At 46.2% G+C, this 20893-nt stretch overlaps 1 protein-coding gene across 1 annotated transcript in view; it reads right to left on the bottom strand.

The window, feature by feature from the left end:
- Positions 1 to 919: 919 nt before the first annotated feature.
- The window catches only part of LOC138304177 (uncharacterized), a 152122-nt gene continuing 132148 nt past the window's right edge, over positions 920 to 20893 (bottom strand). The window contains exons 11-12 of the mRNA XM_069244012.1: positions 3061 to 3145; positions 920 to 2248 (exon numbers count right to left, since the gene is read on the bottom strand). Of these exons, the coding sequence (XP_069100113.1) occupies positions 2192 to 2248; positions 3061 to 3145 (142 nt within the window). The 3' untranslated portion in view covers positions 920 to 2191. The remainder of the gene's footprint in view (positions 2249 to 3060; positions 3146 to 20893) is intronic.

Raw genomic sequence — 20893 nt, 5'->3', positions numbered from 1 at the left:
GTGCAGACTGAAGCATGTGGAGGTGCTGAGTTGGGCTCATAGCCGCCAGGGTCACCAAGCCTGCAAGAACCGATCACCCTTGTGCAGCAGTGCCCCTTTGCAGAGCAGTCTTGAAAAGGTCCAGAACCATTACGACTCAAAGCCTCGCTTTGCACAGGGTCAGACAAACCATCAGGAGATTCTGCTCCTAGCTTCTTGGTCACAAAGCAGGGGAGTTGCTGGAAATCAAAAGTGTCTTTTGCATCCAATGGCACCTTTCGTTTTTTCTGTTTGGTTATTCGGGGGGGGGGGGGGGAGAGAGATCTCTTAAGACATTCCGTGGAAGATAACTTGCCTTTTAGAGCGCGAGCCCAGTTGGGAATCTCCCTGCAGGCCCTTCCTAAAATCAACCAGATCTCCTGCTCCCCGTTACCTTTCTGATGGAAGGGGATTGATATATATTTTAAAAAAAAGCAGGTCACTAGGCACCAAATACAGGCATCATGGGGATTCAAACGGGACACCTGTTTGTTGCATAGGCTACGAGGCTTAAACCCTAAGGCCTTTTGAAGAGACACTTCACCTCGCCACTATCAAAACTGATGGTGATCCAGCGACAGCACTTTGGACCACATGGATGGTGGTGCAGACGAACAGGAACGGACTCCGGGTACGGGTTGGCACCTAACATACTCTGTTTATGGAGTGGAAAGACCAGAGTCAGAGCCGGAACCACAGCGCTGGAGAGTCTGGTTGTGGGGGGGAAAGATTTTCAGATGAGCTGGAGCCAGTAAGTAGTATTTATGAGGAATCTGCAGGAAGGTATGTACATTAGAATCCTTCACTTTCCATAACTGTTGCAAATGTCTGCCACGCCCCACCGTGGAATCACCAATCCTAATTTTGGGAATCTGAGGTGAGTATAGGAAAATCATACCACTTATTTTTTCCAAAGACCAACTTTATTCTACCGTGGAAAAAATGGGAAAAACAAAGAAATCTTCAAATGGCAGACAGGAAACCACCCGATGTACAGTAGGGCAGTCAAACATCATAATCCAGTGTAAACAGTTGTCTATAGAAGGAGCCCCCATCACTTGTTCGTGCCAGGGCAAACATTTTTATTAGCGTTGAGGTGCTTCTCTGTTCCGTAAACATTGGCATCCCACTCTCCAGGAGATACCTGTAACAGCTTAGTAAGTAAACAAGTTGCCTGAGGGCAAGACTGCGCTACATTGAGAACATTCCGTCGAGCCAGCTTTAAATAAATAAAAATGCCTTCCACACAGAGGGGTTGTGGGTGGGGAGGGAGGACAAGTTGGAAGCTAAAATAAAGTTAAACTACTTCACGGTGAGACCCACTATGTCCTAGTGCTGCAGTTGAAGCTGGACCTGCCTAGGGACATGGATTCTTCATAAGGTGTGCAAGTCATTTTCACATTGATACCAGAAGATTCTGATAGGTCAGATGTACCATCACTCCCGCAGTGGCAGAAGACGGGAAAAAGTCAAGAGAAGTGGTTAAGGCACCACCAATTGCTGAACAGTGTCTTCTAGTGTAGGTACATTGCATCCTGGAACAGCAGACCCTGTGCAAGTTTAGTATAGGGGAAAGGTCACATGTAGATTTAAAAGTAGTTTTGGTTCAACTGAGAACAGCTGGTGTCTTTTCACTGCAATGTAGTGTGGAAATAAAAGTAGCAGAGAACTGGAGGTTGGAAGGGTGGGGGTGGAAATAAAAAATAATTGGCCCACTTATCCAGTATTTGATTCCGGTGTACCTATTCAACAAATCCATATACAATTAACTACATAGGGTTCCCAATGATCCAGAGGAATCCGGCAAGTGCTGCCAGTTTCATTAGTACAAAAAAGTACAAAAAAAAGGCACTTCGGTGCTGACTGATAAGTGACTGCGCTTGATGAACTCCATGGAGGTTCCTTAGGGAACCAGAGGAAGCCACTGGTGCTCACACGAAGCTAGCCATTTCAGAGGGCAGGCTCCAGGACCACCGCCTGGAACTGGTGGGGTGGCGGGGGGGGGGGGGGGGGGGGGGGGAAGAGGGGAGAGAGGGGAAGAGAGAGGAATCTATATGGCCCAAGTGGGTGAATGCTCCTACACCTAGAGAGGATTGGCATCACACAGTCGGCCTTCGAAGGTTGGTCGGTCAGCCATGAAGAGAAATGGAAAGGAGTAGCATTTTCTTCCAACTCAGCTAATGTCATGGTCTCCAATGCTCTGGCGGAGGTACTCTTCATATAGCTGCTTCTGGAAAAGACACAACAAAAATCATGAGAAGATAAAAAATCCAGACTTGTGACCAGAGGCACATCAGTTAATACCGACTTGCATGAACAGAGCACTCTGAAACCAAAGAACCTCTTTGTAAAACCATCCCACTTGAATGTACCTCCATATAAACTAGGCTCTTTCACCAGCAAATATCATCCTACACAAACACGAAAAAACTAGTCCTTTTTGCCAACATCATCCTACAAGCAAACATCAGGAGACAAGGCTCTTCACTGCTAATACCAACCCATGACACACAAGACTAGGAGAGACCATCACCATTGCCTTATGAATACCAAGACGACGATGAGAGCATGAGTGTAAACCATTCAAAATGAACAAAGCATCAAGAAAACAAACTCTTTCTTGCTAATCCCTTCATGCAGAAATAACACAAAGGAGACCAGCTTTTCACTACTAGTACTATCTCACAAGAACACAGTGAAAGGAGACCAACACAATCCCACTGAAAACAAATCAACAGAAACTGGAGATAGGTTATTCTCTGCCAATACCATTTCACAGGAGCAGAGCATCATGAGATCAGACTGCCTGCTGATAAAATTCCAGTGGAACAGCACCATGGCATAAGGCTCTTCCTCAATTGGACCACTTTACAAGAACAGGCACTACCGGGATGTGGAGTCTCAAACAGCTAATGCATTACATGGTATCACAAGCAAATTACTACAAGAGTAGACTATAGATATGAAATCTGCACTTTCAAGCCACATTATCCCGCCTTTTCTCACATATCAAGGTCCACCTTTTGAGGCTGCTGTTCTTACCTTCTTCTGCCGCACCACCTCATGCACATACTCTCGCCGATCCAGGAGATATCTCTTCTGTTTTTTGGACAGAGTTTCCTTAGTCCTGGTGAAAAACAGGGTGTAAAGATTATTAATGGCTAATTCGGATACTGCACTGTTCAAGCTATAAAATTAATTGATAATGTCACTATACTATCACACTTGCATATACTGAAAAATCAAGCACAGGTCTGGGATATAATTTTAACAGTCTGGGGCCCCCACCCACATTATCAAACAAATTTATTAGTGCTGTCCCATCACAAAAGATTGCTGTAAACCTGCATTTCACACCCATTATCAGAACTCATAAAAAGCTCTTTATAAGAGAAAACGTGTAGTGGGCACTTTGTGAAAGGGCAACTGCCACTAACTTCTTGTCTGAAGCACCAGATCTTGCAAGAAATTTGTAAGGAAATGCCTCCTTGGCATGGTTACCCCCTGACTTTTTGCCTTTTCTGATGCTATGTTTTGAATTGAAAGTGTGCTGAGGCCTGCTAACCAGGCCCCAGCACCAGTGTTCTTTCCCTAACCCAGTGGTTCCCAAACTTTTTCGATCCCCGGCTCCCTTGACCTATTGGCCGTGTTGGCCACGGCTCCCCATTATGTAACTTTTTTTTGGCGGGTGGGGGAACGTAATCCCAGCCTGTACCTGTACCTACACTATTTACAGTTTGTCTTCTTTATTCTCTCCTTCAGGTTGCTGAAACCCATTTATTGGAAACTATTTTTGTTCTTTGGTCATAGGGATATTATTAATGGTACTTTGGCGCCCTCCGCTGGTCACAATACTTAATGCAGGGGGTTTTGTTTCCAATACCACGATGAAAAGCTGCTGATTCAAAGCACCTCCGAGTGGTTTCCAGACTGTGTGCGGCGCCCCTGGCTAGTTTTGAGGGCGCACCAGGGAGCCGCGGCGCACAGTTTGGGAACCACTGCCCTAACCTGTACTTTTGTTTTCACAATTGGCACACCCTGGCATCCAGGTAAGTCCCTTGTAACTGGTACCCCTGGTACCAAGGGCCCTGATGCCAGGGAAGGTCTCTAAGGGCTGCAGCATATCTTATGCCACCCTGGGGACCCCTCACTCAGCACAGACACACTGCTTGTCAGCTTGTGTGTGCTGGTGAGGACAAAACGAGTACATCGACATGGCACTCCCCTCAGGGTGCCATGCCAACCTCACACTGCCTATGCAGTATAGATAAGTCACCCCTCTAGCAGGCCTTACAGCCCTAAGGCAGGGTGCACTATACCATAGGCGAGGGCACCAGTGCATGAGCACTGTGCCCCTACAGTGTCTAAGCCAAACCTTAGACATTGTAAGTGCAGGGTAGCCATAAGAGTATATGGTTCTGGGAGTCTGTCAAACACGAACTCCACAGCACCATAATGGCTACACTGAAAACTGGGAAGTTTGGTATCAAACTTCTCAGCACAATAAATGCACACTGATGCCAGTGTACATTTTATTGTGAAATACACCCCAGAGGGCACCTTAGAGGTGCCCCCCTGAAACCTTCACCAACTACCCGTGTAGGCTGACTGGTTTTAGCAGCCTGCCACACTAGAGACATGTTGCTGGCCACATGGGGAGAGTGCCTTTGTCACTCTGAGGCCAGTAACAAAGCCTGCACTGGGTGGAGATGCTATCACCTCCCCCAGGCAGGAGCTGTAACACCTGGCGGTGAGCCTCAAAGGCTCACCCCCTTTGTTCCAGCACCCCAGGGCACTCCAGCTAGTGGAGTTGCCCGCCCCCTCCGGCCACGGCCCCACTTTTGGCGGCAAGGCCAGAGGAAATAATGAGAAAAACAAGGAGGAGTCACTGGCCAGTCAGGATAGCCCCTAAGGTGTCCTGAGCTGAAGTGACTAACTTTTAGAAATCCTCCATCTTGCAGATGGAGGATTCCCCCAATAGGGATAGGAATGTGACCCCCTCCCCTTGGGAGGAGGCACAAAGAGGGTGTACCCACCCTCAGGGCTAGTAGCCATTGGCTACTAACCCCCCAGACCTAAACACGCCCTTAAATTTAGTATTTAAGGGCTCCCCTGAACCTAAGAATTTAGATTCCTGCAACTTAAAGAAGAAGAGGACTGCTGAGCTGAAAAACCCTGCAGAGAAGAAGAAGACACCAACTGCTTTGGCCCCAGCCCTACCGGCCTGTCTCCCTCCTTCAGAAGAAAACTGCTCCAGCAACGCTTTCCCCGACACCAGCAACCTCTGAATCCTCAGAGGACTGCCCTGCTTCCAAACGACCAAGAAACTCCCAAGAACAGCGGCCCTGTTCAACAAAGACTGCAACTTTGTATCCAGAGGAGCAGATTTAAAGACCCCTGCAATCCCCGCAAGAAGCGTGAGACTTGCAACACTGCACCCGGCGACCCCGACTCGACTGGTGAAGAAACAACACCTCAGGGAGGACCCTCAGGCGACTCCGAGACTGAGTAACCAAAGTTGTCCCCCCTAAGCCCCCACAGCGACGCCTGCAGAGGGAATCCCGAGGCTCCCCCTGACCGCGACTGCCTGACTCTGAAATCCCGACGCCTGGAAAAGACCCTGCACCCGCAGCTCCCAGGACCTGAAGGATCGGAACTCCAGTGCAGGAGTGACCCCCAGGAGGCCCTCTCCCTTGCCCAGGTGGTGGCTACCCCGAGGAGCCCCCCCTTGCCTGCCTGCACCGCTGAAGAGACCCCTTGGTCTCTCATTGAAATCTATTGGAAACCAGACGCTTGTTTACACACTGCAACCGGCCGCCCCCGCGCTGCTGAGAGTGTACTTTTTGTGTGGACTTGTGTCCCCCCCCGGTGCCCTACAAAACCCCCTGGTCTGCCCTCCGAAGAAGCGGGGTACTTACCTGCTGGCAGACTGGAACCGGGGCACCCCCTTCTCCATTGAAGCCTATGTGTTTTGGGCACCACTTTGAACTCTGCACCTGACCGGCCCTGAGCTGCTGGTGTGGTGACTTTGGGGTTGCTCTGAACCTCAAACGGTGGGCTACCCTGGACCCCAATTTGAACCCCGTAGGTGGTTTACTTACCTGCAAAAACTAACAATAACTTACCTCCCCCAGGAACTGTTGAAAATTGCAGAGTCCACTTTTGAAATAGCTATATGTGTTTTATGTAAAAAGTATATATGCTATTGTGATTATTCAAAGTTCCTAAAGTACTTACCTGCAATACCTTTCAAATGAGATATTACATGTAGAATTTGAACCTGTGGTTCTTAAAATAAACTAAGAAAATATATTTTTCTATAACAAAACCTATTGGCCTGGAATTGTCTCTGAGTGTGTGTTCCTCATTTATTGCCTGTGTGTATGTGCAACAAATGCTTAACACTACTCCTTTGATAAGCCTACTGCTCGACCACACTACTACAAAATAGAGCATTAGTATTATCTCTTTTTGCCACTATCTTACCTCTAGGGGGAACCCTTGGACTCTGTGCATACTATTCCTTACTTTGAAATAGTGCATACAGAGCCAACTTCCTACAAAATTGATCTACGCTCACTCTGACAAAGTATCTAGAGAGGTACAACTAGTATTAGGAAACTTTCTAATGACAAGCCAGATAGCAATTTGGCACGAGACAAGCATTCTGGTTTTTGTGGGCACGGAGAGTGGGACGGTGTTGGAACAATGAGGTGCCAGTATTCTCCGATACAGAATTTTAATTCGGGCTGATACTTTCCAGTCCTGCAGGTAGGGAGTCCACGTACAGAGTAATCAGCTAAGATAGGGCTTGGCTTTCCTTAGGTTTCCTAATAACAGGTCATACTTTAAGGACACAGGCAAAGTTTTGATACCAAATATTAGAAACTGATCATACTAAGTTAAAAAATTGAAAGGCTTGCACCAGAAGTACAAAAATCAGAGTCTACTTCAGACGGAGATCCACATCCTGGCCATTTGAGTTTGTCCACCTTGGCAACTATACATCCCACTAGGTGGTCTTCCAACGGAGACATTTCCAGGTCTCCTAAAACAGGGCCGAAGACCTCACCCTGCTTGTTGCAGTACGCCATGGCAGTGGGGCTGTCCGTGAGCCACTTCATCTGTCCTCCTCGGATGGTGGGCAGGAAGGCCTTCAACACTAAGCGAATTGCTCTAGACTCCAACAAACTAATGTAGAGTTGATTCTCAGTCAGAGATCAGACTCCTCATATCTCCAGCTCTCCCAGATAGTCTCCCCAACCCAGTAGTGATGCATTCCCACCGTCAACTCTGGGATGGGTAAAAGGAGGGGCCTGCAATTGACCGAATTGTGGTCTAGTTGCCCCCAGTGCAGATGTTTTGCAGTCTCCTCTGACATCTAGATACAGTACAACAGATTCCCTGATGCTCTGTCCATGGGATTTGGGATCCCACTACAGAGCCTGCATGTGCTAAGACTGCCCAGAAGGATGCAGGAGGCTATCAACCCCGGGCCTCCGAGTCATCCGGACCGAGTCCCAGAACAGAGGTTGAAACACTGGGATCATGATTTGATATAAATACATTTACACAACATATGAGAGGGTTAACCGTACCAACTTTGAACAAGTGTGACTACAAGGTCTTCCCATCTCAACCCCTAATGAAGCATGAGGGGCAAGATATTGAGGCATACTATGCATGTGTGTGTATATAATATGATTTGATATAAATACAAAAAAATGCCACGTGTGGGCATGACTATGCACCTACTTAGAAAACACACGGTGAGCAAGTCACAAGGGTCTGTCCATATATAAACCAGAGATTTATTTTATTTTTTTCTTGACCAGGAGTTATGAGGAGATACCCAAATAAATGATAAGATATTGCATAGCACACTGTCAAGTCATGGGCTCAATTGTGTCCTAAGTATGGACACATGCACGGTTAACAGCATACACTTGCATTTAAAAAGCAAGTGTTATCTACCGGAAGCTAGAAGGATATTTTTATAGGAGTGCCTATCACTATCAGAAGCAGGACAACTATGCATTGATAGTTAGGTGTGCAGTGTGTAGGAGGCTGGCCTGGCTTATAGTGAGTACCCTATGGTACTTACACCCTGTGCCAGGTCCAGTTATCCCTTATTAGTAGAATAGAGGTGTTTCTAGCAGCTTAGGCTGATAGAAGGTAGCTATGACAAAGCAGCTTAGGCTGAACTAGGAGACATGCAAAGCTCCTACTATATCACTTATATCATATGCACAATTTCATAATAAAACACAATACTCAGAGTTACTAAAAATAAAGGTACTTTATTTTAGTGACAATATGCCAAAGGTATCTCAGAGAATACCCTCAGTAAGAAGGTAAGTAATATACACAAGTTATATGTACACAAACCTAAAACAGGTAAGTAAGCGTCAGAAAAGGAATGCAAACAGTGTAGAATTACAATAGGTTGCAATAGGCAGACACAGGTCTAGGGGCAACACAAACCATATATTCCAAAAGTGGAATGCGAATCACGAATGGACCCCAGACCTATGGGAGCTTGTAGAGGGTCGCTGGGACTGTAAGAAAACAGTCAGGGTGTCCAAGATACCCCACCCCGAGACCCTGAAAAGTAGGAGTAAAGTACACCTACTACCCCAAAAGAGCACAATAGTCATGATAGGGGGATTCTGCAAGAACAACAAACACCAGTAAGGCACTGAAGGTGGATTCCTGGACCTGAGGACCTGCAAGGCAAGGGGACCAAGTCCAAGAGTTGCGATAGTGTCCGGGGGGGGGGGGGGGGGGGGGCAGGAGCCCAGAAAACCCCGGATGAAGGTGCAAGGAAGCTGCCTCCGGGTGGAAGAAGCTTTGAGTTAGCAACAACGAAGAGGACTAGGAACTTCTCCTTTGGATGGAAGATGTCCCATGTCGCGATGAAGGTTGCAGAAGTGTTCCCACGCAGAAATACCGCACACAAGCCTTGCTAGCTGCAAGGGTCGCTGTAGAGGTTTTTGGGTGCTGCTGGGGACCGGGAAGGACCAGGATGTCGCCCCCTGGAGGAGGAGACAGAGGGGGCGCTTAGCAACTCAGAGAGCCCCCACAGAAGAAGGCAGCACCCGCAGAAGTACCCGAACAGGCACTTGGAAGATTTGTGAACCGGAGCTGGCTCAGAGTCACAAAGGAGGGTCCCACGACGCCGGATGCCAACTCAGAGGGTTGAGCACTGCAGGACGGAGTGCTGGGGACCCAGGCTAGGCTGTGCACGAAGGAAATCCTGGAAGAGTGCACAGGAGCCGGAGCAGCTGCAAATCACGCAGTACACAGGTTTGCAGTCTAGCGTGGGAAGGCAAGGACTTACGTCCACCAAACTTGGACTGAAGGATCACTGGACTGTGGGAGTCACTTGGATAGAGTTCCTGTGTTCCAGGGACCACGCTCGTCAGGATGAGAGGGGACCCAGAGGACGGGTGATGCAGTCTTTTGGTGCCTGCGTTAGCAGGAGGAAGATTCCGTCGACCCACAGGAGATTTCTTCTTGACTTCCAGTGCAGGGTGAAGGCAGATGACCCCCAGAGCATGCACCACCAGGAAACAGTCGAGAAGGTTGGCAGGATGAGGCACTACAACGTTGCTGGTAGTTGCCTTGCTACTTTATTGCGGTTTTGCAGGCGTCCTGGAGCAGTCAGCGGTCGATCCTTGGTAGAAGTCGAAGAGGGAGATGCAGAGGAACTCTGGTGAGCTCTTGCATTCGTTATCTGAAGAATTCCCCAGAGGAGAGACCCTAAATAGCCAGAAATGGAGGTTTGGCTACCAAGAAAGGTAGGAGCCTATCAGAGGGGGTCTCGGAGGTCACCTGCTGGCACTGGCCACTCAGAGCAGTCCAGTGTGCCCCCAACACCTCTGTTTCCAAGATGGCAGAGGTCTGGGACACACTGGAGGAGCTCTGGGCACCTCCTCTGGGAGGTACTGGTCAGGGGAGTGGTCACTCCCCTTTCCTTTGTCCAGTTTCGCGCCAGAGCAGGGCTGGGGGATCCCTGAACCGGTGTAGACTGGCTTATGCAGAGATGGGCACCATCTGTGCCCATCAAAGCATTTCCAGAGGTTGGGGGAGGCTACTCCGGCACCAGCCCTTCACACTTATTTCCAAAGGGAGAGGGTGTAACACCCTCTCTCAGAGGAAATCCTTTGTTCTGCCTTCCTGGGCCAGGGCTGCCTGGACCCCAGGAGGGCAGAAACCTGTCTGAGGGGTTGGCAGCAGCAGCAGCAGCAGCAGCTGTAGTGGAAACCCCAGAAAGGCAGTTTGGCAGTACCCGGGTTCTGTGCTAGAGACCCAGGGGATCATGGAATTGTCCCCCCAACACCAGAATGGTATTGGGGTGACAATTCCATGACCTTAGACATGTTACATGGCCATGTTCGGAGTTACCATTGTGACGCTATACATAGGTAGTGACCTATGTATAGTGCACGCGTGTAATGGTGTCCCCGCACTCACAAAGTCTGGGGAATTTGCCCTGAACGATGTGGGGGCACCTTGGCTAGTGCCAGGGTGCCCACACACTAAGAAACTTGCCACCCAACCTTCACCAGGTGAAGGCTAGACATATAGGTGACTTATAAGTTACTTATGGGCAGTGAAAAATGGCTGTGAAATAACGTGGACGTTATTTCACTCAGGCTGCAGTGGCAGGCCTGTGTAAGAATTGTCAGAGCTCCCTATGGGTAGCAAAAAAAATGCTGCAGCCCATAGGGATCTCCTGGAACCCCAATACCCTGGGTACCTAAGTACCATATACAATGGAATTATATGGGTGTACCAGTGTGCCAATGAGAATTGGTAAATTTAGTCACTAGCCTGCAGTGACAAATTTAGAAAGCAGAGAGAGCATAAACACTGAGGTTCTGGTTAGCAGAGCCTCAGTGATACTGTTAGGTACCACACAGGGAACACATACAGGGCACATACTATGAGCACTGGGGTCCTGCCTAGCAGGATCCCAGTGACACAGGGCTAAAACATACATACAGTGAAAATGGGGGGAGGAACATGACGGACCGCTAACGCGCTGCCCGTGAACTCTCGTCGGGCGAGAGACGCCAAACATCGCGCAACCTCAGACGCGAGGTGGATCTCACCGTTAGCGCTCAGGAGAGCTGCGGCGGTACGCTTGCAACTCCGGCATCGGAGCCCCCCGGCGAGGGGGGTGACGATTGGAGGGACGGTGCGACTCCGGGGAGGAATCCTTGGAGAAATTCCTCTCGCGTATTGTTGCGCGCTGTTCCGAGAGCCGGAGCTCCTCTTCCAGCGCTTGAGGAAGCCCTTAGAGGTACTCCAGGAGGATTTTCAATGGAGTGACGGCGATAATATCGATTTTGCATTTTAGGCGAATCAGGGTATACACATTCTGGTGGGCACCTCTGTTTTTTTTTGGGAGCTGCCTCCCCAGGAGAAATCGGTATTATTCCAATCCTGTTGAAAGGACTGCAACTTAAGTAGGTGCAAGTGTTTGTGGATAAAGTGAGTACCCTGCTCTTGGCTTTGCGTTCCACACTTCGTCAGGACCTGTTAAGTTTGCCACACTTAGACTTTGACATTTTCTTTGATACTGTATAATTTGACTGCGCAAAAGGAGTTTAATGCACTGATTCATATTGGGGGTGAAACAGACACTGTCTACCTAGCGTTCCCGTGTTTCCACGTGTACTGTTTATTCCAGCTCTACCTGTGAATATGGCACGGGCATAAGGACTCTGGTCAATAGGTGTGCTAATCTGGTTTTTCCCTGATAGTGGTTGGGTGGTTTTTAAAACCCGCGTGGTGGGCTGGTAACCTAAAGAAAAAAAAAAAAAAGAAAAAAAAGGGTGGGGGGGGGGGGGGGATGAATAATCTCTTCTATTAGGCCACGTTAGTTCCTAAATTTCCCCCTCCGAGTGGCTTTTTTTTTTTTTAGGTTGGAAAAAAATTAAAAAGAAAAAACGGCGAGCAAGAAGGGGGGGGGTTATTGCCCTCGGCGAAGGGTGGTGTCCTGGAAGCAGGCATTGAACTCCAGTATTTGGTCAGAAGCAGTGAGGGGTATGCGACGTGGGAGATCTTTTACCTCCCGCTGCTATCTTCGTGGGAGTATACCGGAAACTCCGGGGGCCTTCACCGGAGGTAACTTAAATGGGAGTCGAGTAAGAAGCGATTGCAAGAGTGTTGGAGCCTCACGGTGCATGTCACCAATTAAACGTCGTCCCAGGGGTGTTCGGGCAGAAGCCAATGACTCGATTGTTGCAAGGAAAAGTAAGCCCGGCACCCGGGGTGGGACTGTTAAGCTTCGGACTCAGTTATCTGGGACAGTAGAGGCAGGTATAGCAGACCTAGACCTTAAATCGCACGGTGAGGGGATTGATTATACAACATCATTTGGGGGGCACTCTCTACCACTCCTGGAGGAAAGCCAAACTGAGCCTCAAGGGAGGAGCAAATCTTTGATTACAAGGTACTTTCAGACCGCAATTCCTCCACCACATTCTATGGCAGGTGTTCAGCCGGCCTTAGCCGACTCTGGGGTATTAGATCTAGTGGAAGGCTGTTTAGCTGTAGGTTCAGCCCAAAATCCACTAGAAGAGGAACCAGTTAAGCAGAGAGAGGGTCCCTCTATGACAGCACCCTTGTTGGAAGTTGAGGGTAATTCCTCTAGTGGATCAGTATCACGCGACATGGATGTTCAGGTGTTGTTAATCTCTCTTACTAATGAGATTAGGGGAAAATTTGAGATTTCAGAAACTAATCAAACTAGGATTCGGGAAGCCTGTGAAGTTTTGGAAAGTAAAATCAATTTGCTAACAGACCAGTTGGGGAAGTTGGAGGCAGTAGTGGAGGCTCATGAGGAGCGCGTGTTAGCCCAATCCAAGGATATTTTACAATTAAAACGTGGAGAGAAGATGTTGCAGGACAAATTAGAGACATTGGAAAACAACATGAGGAGAAATAATATTAGGCTTTTAGGAGTCTCAGAGGGTTTGGAAGGGGAAGACATTAAGGGCTATGTGATCGCTTTGATCAAGGAGGTCCTCCCTAATATAGTAGGGATTAATCTGGATGAGGACATCCAGAGAGTTCATCGTGATCCTTTCAAGAAAAATCCTGGAAGAAAGAACCCTAGGAGGATTTTGATAAATTTCAACACACATTCTATTAAGGAAAGAATCCTGTCTGAAGCCCTTAAAGTTGGAGCCTTCTCCAAGGGGGATTGGTCTTTCAGGATAAGATCAGATGTGTCTAAAGCAACGTTAGACAGGCAGTGGGAACTGGGAAATTTTATGCGGGAGCTTCGTGCTCTAGGGGCTACAGTTCAACTAAGGTTCCCGGCTGCTCTCCGTATTATGTTGAAGAATAAAATGTACAACATGAGAGACCCCGGGGAGGTTAGCGCATTTATAGATCAGATTAAGGCGTCTCAATAAGACCTAGTGGAAAGTCCCGCCCGACGAGGAGTTCAAAACAAGGATAACAGGATGGTTATCCTAGTAGAAATAGGGAGGGTTCCTCTGGGGGGAGGGGGTGGCTTTGGGGGCGTGTTGGTGTTGGGTGTGGGGGTGGGAGGCACAGGGTGTAGGGGTTTGGTTTGGGTAAAGGGGTTTGAAAAGGATAAAAACAAGAATAGTCCTCATAGCTAGTCTAGTAGGTTGGGGGGTTCTGCGTTCTGTGTTCTTTCTTTCTCTTCCTTCTCTTTACGATGTCTAAGTACGGCAATCTAAAGTTGAGATTTCTTTCTTGGAATGTGAATGGGTTAAGGGTGCTTGGTAGGAGGAGGAAGATTTTTGAATACTTGCGATTGGTGGAGGAGGAGATCATCATACTGCAGGAAACTCACCTTCAACAAAGTGAGTGGGAGAGCTGCCTTAAAAGGTTGAACTGGGCTTCATTTAGCGTTTGCTCTTCCCAAACTAGCACAATAAAAGGTGTGGCAGTTCTGGTTAAGAAATTTACGAGGTTTAAAGTAGGAGTGGTACAGGTCGATTCCAGAGGAAGATGGGTAGTGGTAGAACTGTGTGTATGCGGTTATTGGATCACAGTGGCGGGGTATTACGGGCCGAACATAGACGATGCAACGCCATTTCAAGACTTATTTAATATTTTACTTTCAGCTAGGTACCCAGTGGTATTAGGTGGGGATTTTAACATATTGTTAGACCCTGCTCAGGACAAGTCAACTCCCCGGGGTACAGTTAATTCACCTAAAACAAGGGCATTGGTGAAACAAGCGATGCAGGACTTAGGCATGGTAGATGTTTGGCATTGGAGAGGGGGTGAAGGAGACAGATACACGTTTCACAATAAAAAATATGGGCACAGATCTAGAATAGATTTTTTTTTAATACATAAAAGTTTATGCCCAGAGGTGAGAAGGGTAGCCCACAATACACCATATCTCTCAGATCATTCAGCGGTAACACTACATTTGGATATCAGGGTCACAAACAAGGGTATTAGGAGTTCAATTAATCGTGCTTTATTCTTAGACGACACAATAGTAGAAGCGTTAAAAAAAGATACAAGAGAATTTTTTCATATGAATCAAGGCACTGCAAGTTTATGGTGTGTTTGGGATGCATTTAAGGCTTATATAAGAGGCAGGTTAGTGAGCCTAGCTACTTACAAGTATCGAGAAGAGAGGGAAAAGCTGGGCAATATGGAATTGTCATTAAAAAAGCTTCGAGTTTCAATGTATAATGCACGGTTAGAAGGGAAAAACGATCTATTAGAGGAGCTGTCTCGGCAAGAGGAAAAGGTTCGGACTTCCTTAGACGCGTTTTTGGAGAATCGCAGCAGGTTAAAGTGGGAAAGTAGTCAATATGCACACTTTGAATATGGAGAAGGTTGTAGTAAGTTGTTAGCGTGGAAGGTTAAGTCGGACCTCTCCAAAAGGCATATCCTATCAGTTAAATCCGAATTTACGAATCAGATCTGTACGGAGCAAGAAGAGATTGAGGGGGCATTCGTATCTTTTTTTCAGGAGATGTATTTAGAAAGCTCGGTTAACTCGGAAGAGTCGGTGAGAGAGTTTCTAGATAAAGCATCTCTCCCAGCATTAGAGGAGTCTAAAATGCGCTTATTGAATGATAAGTTAATTAAGGATGAGCTTGTTGAAGGTATAAAGGCGTTGAAAAAAGGAAAGGCAGCTGGTCCAGATTGTCTACCCAATGAATTATATGAGGCTTTGGGGGATGAAATCGTTCCATTCTTATTAGAGTTATTTAATTCTATGTTGATAGAAGGGGCCCAAATGCCGAATTCCTGGAGAGAGGCGATAATTTGTTTACTGCTAAAGCCGGGTACGGACTCAATGTCTTGTTCATCATATAGGCCCATCTCCTTGTTGAATACGGACTACAAACTCTATACAGGGATCTTAGCTAAGAGATTGGGGGGAGCCATTGGCAATTTTATACATTTGGATCAAAAGGGTTTTATGAAGGGGAGGCAACTTCATGAAGTAACTCACGAGTTATTTGCTGCAATAGATCTAGCGGAACAAGAGAAGGCCCCATTGGCAATTTTGACCTTTGATGCGGCTAAGGCCTTTGACCGTGTTAATTGGTTGTTTTTAAGGGCTGTGTTGGAAAAAGTGGGCTTGGGAGTTCCCTTTGTTAGGGCAATAGGGGAATTGTATAGATGCCCCTTAGCGAGAGTCTTGGTTAATGGCCATTTATCACAGGAATTTAGGATCTGGCGGGGTACGCGTCAGGGTTGTCCTCTATCTCCCTTGCTTTTCAATTTATACATTGAACCTTTGGCTATTATACTTCGGTCTTGTAAAGAGATTATTCCATTTCGAACTCGGGGGTGGGAAAAATAACTAGCGTTATACGCAGACGATTTAATGTTATTTACGAGCGATGTTAGGTCTACTTTACCTAAGGTCAACACCTTGATGGAACAATTTGGTAGATTTTCTGGGTACAGCATAAACACAGAAAAGACGGAAATAATGTGTTGGAATTTGACGTATGCTTCCCCTTAGTTAAACAGGAGATTAGATACTTGGGGATTCGATTAACAACTGATCTTAGTGAGGTAGCTAAATTGAATTTTGACATAGTACATAGGGAAACTAGAAAACTGTTAAAGACATGGGCCGCTCTTCCTCTCAAGATAATCGGAAGATCTAATATTTTGAAGATGTGCATTCTTCCAAAATTTACTTTTCTGTTCAATTCTATTCCATTAGAGTTTAAGAAGAGCTGGTTTAAAAAACTACAGGGGGACTTATCTTCATTTGTATGGGCTTCTAAGGGAGTAAGGATTTCATGGAAAAGGATGAGTAGGAAAAAAGAGTGGGGGGGTATTGCGTCTCCGGACCTGTTTAGGTACTACTTGGCTTTTCAATTGAAAAACATTAGAGTCTTACTGAGTAAGAAGTCAGAGTATGATTTAGTCTGGAGAGCGTTAACAGTACATCTTGAGGAAGGAGCAGATCATTTCCTACATAAATTCGGACACCCTAGGTACTTTAAGAAGGTTCGTTTGAAACTTCCCAGACATGCATGTAATGTTTGGATGTATTTTCGGAGGGTGTTAGAGATTCCTTACTTCTGCAGTTCTGCCCCCATTTGGGACTCACCTGGTACCCCTGAATGCCTCATCGATAAATTATCAATTCCCTTGAGAGCGAGTGGGATGGTAAGATGGGGCCAGATAACAGATGGATCTGAATTTTTAAGTTGGTCTGCATTCCAGGATGCTACTGGAGGGTCAGTTTCTAGATTTAAGTACTTCCAGATATCTAGTTGGGTAAAATCTCGACCAGTAGGAGAAATAGGGAGGAGCATATGGGAAGGGAAATTAAACCAGAGAATCATTAATAAAGAGGTTGCATTGTGGTACCATGCTTTGTTGGAAACAGCAGAGGATAGTGCATCCCTTCCCTTGTTGAAGTGGGGGGCGATTTTTCCATCATCAGACGTCATAGCACTGTGGCAAAAGTCTTGCTCAGAACTGTGGCTTACTACTAGGCCAGCAGGGTTGAAGAAAAAAATCACCTGTTTACACTCCACAGGGTGTATTGGACACCGGCCAGATTAACAGCCATCGGGAAAACCCAGAAAAACTGTCCAAGATGTGGGGAAGACCAGGCAGACGATATTCATATGTTTTGGCAATGTTCTAAGTTGTTGAGCTATTGGGGGGATATAGGGAATACTTTAAAGGTAATCTTCAACGTTAATTTAGTCTTAAATCTATCAACAGTGGTGTTTGGGGTCTGGGAACAGGGTACAAAGTACTGGAGACTGTCAGTACATCAGGAGCATTTGTTGTTTATATTAATCCTCCTAGCTAGACGAGAAATATGTCTTAAATGGATTGATCCTCTTCCTCCCCGTGCATCGGACTGGCAAACATCTGTAAATCGAATATGCACACTGGAACAACGATGCCCCCTTTCTAGAAAAGACAATTTTTGGTTGCATTGGGAGAATGTTTATCAATAGTGTATCTTTCATTTTTTTTTTTTTTTTGTGTTGTATAGGTTTCGGTTTGGTCTCTTCCTCTAGAATTTTTGAACTCTTAAGTCCAATGATTAGATCTCCCCCATACCCTTTTGGGCGCTGCTTTGGTTATGATCAGGTTCTAGAAAATACTAATACTTGATCGATGACATACGTTTGGGGAAAACACAATTAGTAGAACAGGTGGGGCGGCTTAACTGTGGTATGGATTATATACCCGGAGATTTGCCGTGGTCTTACGAGCCTGTGCTTTTCCCCATTAACCAAAGCAAGGGTGATGAAATGAGGACAAAAAAAAATAAAAAATACAGTGAAAATGGGGGTAACATGCCAGGCAGGATGGTACTTTCCTACACAGTGTATCACACTTTCATGGCCATTCTGGGCAACCTGTCGGTGTTTCTTACACAGGCTATTCAAGACAGTCGCAAACTTTGTCTTATGCTCTAGCTTGGACAGGACAAACTGGTTTGGTCGAACAATGGACACTGGTGTGCCTCTAAGGCACCATGCCTTGATGGGGTCTTGACACCAGGAATAAAGTCGGCATTGGAGTCAGCGCTGAACCAGATATGGGCTCAGGGGGCACAGCTGACACCAAGGACAGACCTGCAAGTGGAAGTCTGAAATGGATGCCTCTGTGAATCCTCTGGCCCAAAGTCAGACCAGAGGGAGCAGCTAAAGCAGTGAAAATGGACAGCATAGCCTCTCTGAAGGCCTCAACTTACTCGGACATAGTTTACTGGGTATCCCGGGACAGCACTCTGAATTCGCTGTGATGGAGACCAGGGGGGATGTTGATGCCCTCACCCTCTCTCTGAAGTCAGAGGATGCTGGGAAAGGTCCGATTCAACTTCTTATGCTTTTTTTTTTATTATTATTATTTAAAGAATTAACAAAAGACCTTAACATTTATAATGATCTGCTGTACAAACAGGATTCAATTTCAACCAGTTGTGTGAAGTCATCTTGTGTTTGGCAACATAAGGTTTGGCCTCACGGTCCTGCATGATGGGTTCATCTGGGCACAGTCACTGTAGGTTCTGCAGTTGTACTCCGACCTCAGTGACCATAAGCATACTTCATGAGGATTCATTACATAACTCTGTTGGAGGCAATCTCACGTGGCTTGAACCCAGTCTTAAGGAATTACATTGTCCCGTGCACATTGTTAACCCTTTGTCCTTTGCACATTGTTAAACCTTTATTTAAATTTTTTGTGGAGACTGAAAGAGCAAGGAGAAGGTCCGGATGAACATCTGAAAGGACCCGACACGTACGGGAGACGCTTATATGTGGCTCGATGTCAGCATGGAGCCAAATCCCACAACCTACTGGCACGCAGAAGTACTGCTTTAAAGTTTCCAGGTCCAGTCCGATGCCTAAGGAATGCTCACAAGGAGAGGAATCTTCAAGTAGAAGCATCCATTAGAAAGATGATATCAGAAAGAAGGTGGTCCTCAGACACGACAGTCTAGAACTTTTTCAGGACCAGGGACAAGATTACCTTTCTAGAAGGAAGACTATGTTGGAGATGAAAAAGTAACTAAACGCAAATGGTATTATGGCCATCATCACTTTCCTGTTGAAATGCACAATTGACTACCAGGGGAAGAAATATGCTATTTCTCAGGCAAAAGTGGCCAGAAACGTCTGGGCAATCTGTGAAACAAAAACAGGAGATTTCAAGATTCCAATTCCATTTATATGCCTCATTTACTTTGACTGAAGGCCTGGTCTAGGTGGACCTGGGATGTATCCTCTTCAGGAGAAAAGAACGCTGAGATTATATAAATTGGCTTTGATAAGGTTTGCACACCTATTTCTAAGTAGTCCTCTCAGCTTTCCCTTTTCATGTGGTGCTATATACTATTGTGTGGCTAGGTGTTGCATCTCAGTAGGGTGGAATAAGTCATTGAAAAGAATGCAGAGGTTATGTGGAACTGGCTTTCATAAGATTTGCACTTTTTACCTATAGGCTGTTGTATACCTGTGTGCTGCATCTATGTCAGTATGGTGAATTGAGTCAACGAAAATAAGCCATTTTTCACATCTCCTAGGTTTTGTTATTTTGCTCGAGTTTAAGAGCTATCCTTTACTGCATGTTTCGTATATATTATACTTCCAAGCTTAATAAACAGAATTTTGAGATGTCCGATTTCCTAAATCAAACTACAAAATGCAATGTAGTCCCGCCCCAACCTCTCAGAGACAGATGGAAATTGTATGTTTCATCCATCATACCTGATTACTGATTACCGTGTAACACAGTGTTAGCTCATGCAAAGGCTGAAAGGCCTGTAGTACACGAGACAGCCAAACAAAAAATGGCACAAAGACCTATAAAAACACTGGAGAGTAGAACCCATTATTAGTGTCTGGATGCAACAGTTAGCTTGTAAACTTATCTAGACTTTACAAATGCAAGAAAATATTAGAAATAAGTGCCGAAGCTAGAACCCTGGAGGAATAAATGAAGACCTTTGGATCATGAGAGCTTTAAGTTTTCCAACCTAGAAAACAGCCAGAACTGAACGCATTGCTTTAATATATATTTTGTAGTAAGTGGTCATAAGACTCAAACTACTGCAGTTTTTATAATACACAGAGAGTGCATAGGTTAACCCCACAAGCAGCAAATGCAGAAAACTTGTAGGGTGGGAGGAATCTGTAGGACTTCTTAGCTCAAAATGGTCTGACCCAGAACTCGGAGCTCAAAAACCAAGTGAAAACAAGGCAGAAGAACATGAACTTTGAAAGCATGAAGATTTTTGTCGGCTGTGGCTTTTGCCAATGACTACCAAAGTTGGATAAGTACAGCTCCTGCTAACAAGTAACTAACACTGACAGAGAAAATCTAATTCACATTACTATTGCACAAACGCAATGCCAGTGACAGATCTTCAGCAGGAAGTGTCCTTGTATAGTCTGGGGACCAACCTGGAATCATGCAATGCTTTCCTGCTGTAAGCGGTGAAATGTACAGAAGGACTGAGAAGAGGGGCTACACTGGACTGCTAAAACGACAGCATAAGGCCCAGCTAACTGAAAATCTGACTGGCGAGTGACTCATATAACCAAGACCATGTAGAAGGCACATGATACCTGTAGCCTAGCTGGTCTGTAAGACAGATAAAACATGCATCACCTGGGTTGAGGAGCTGCAGAGTGGTTTTCCTGCATCACTGATGGCGAGTTTAATCAGTTGTTCTGCGTCTCTGATGAGGAGTCTAACTTTTCCCTGCATTGCTCATTAATCGTACAGCGTCCTTGGGCCTGCCCAGCCTTTTTGAATCCTAGTTGCCAGACCCAGAGTTCTCACACTTCGTACACTAGACCTTGGGTCTGGTTCCATTTGCTTGAAGCAGCCATCCCACTCCGGTGACAGTTTCAATCAT

The sequence above is a fragment of the Pleurodeles waltl genome, chromosome 7 (assembly GCF_031143425.1).
Source record: "Pleurodeles waltl isolate 20211129_DDA chromosome 7, aPleWal1.hap1.20221129, whole genome shotgun sequence".
Classification (NCBI taxonomy): Eukaryota; Metazoa; Chordata; class Amphibia; order Caudata; family Salamandridae; genus Pleurodeles; species Pleurodeles waltl.
This window is presented reverse-complemented; position numbering and strand designations above follow the sequence as displayed.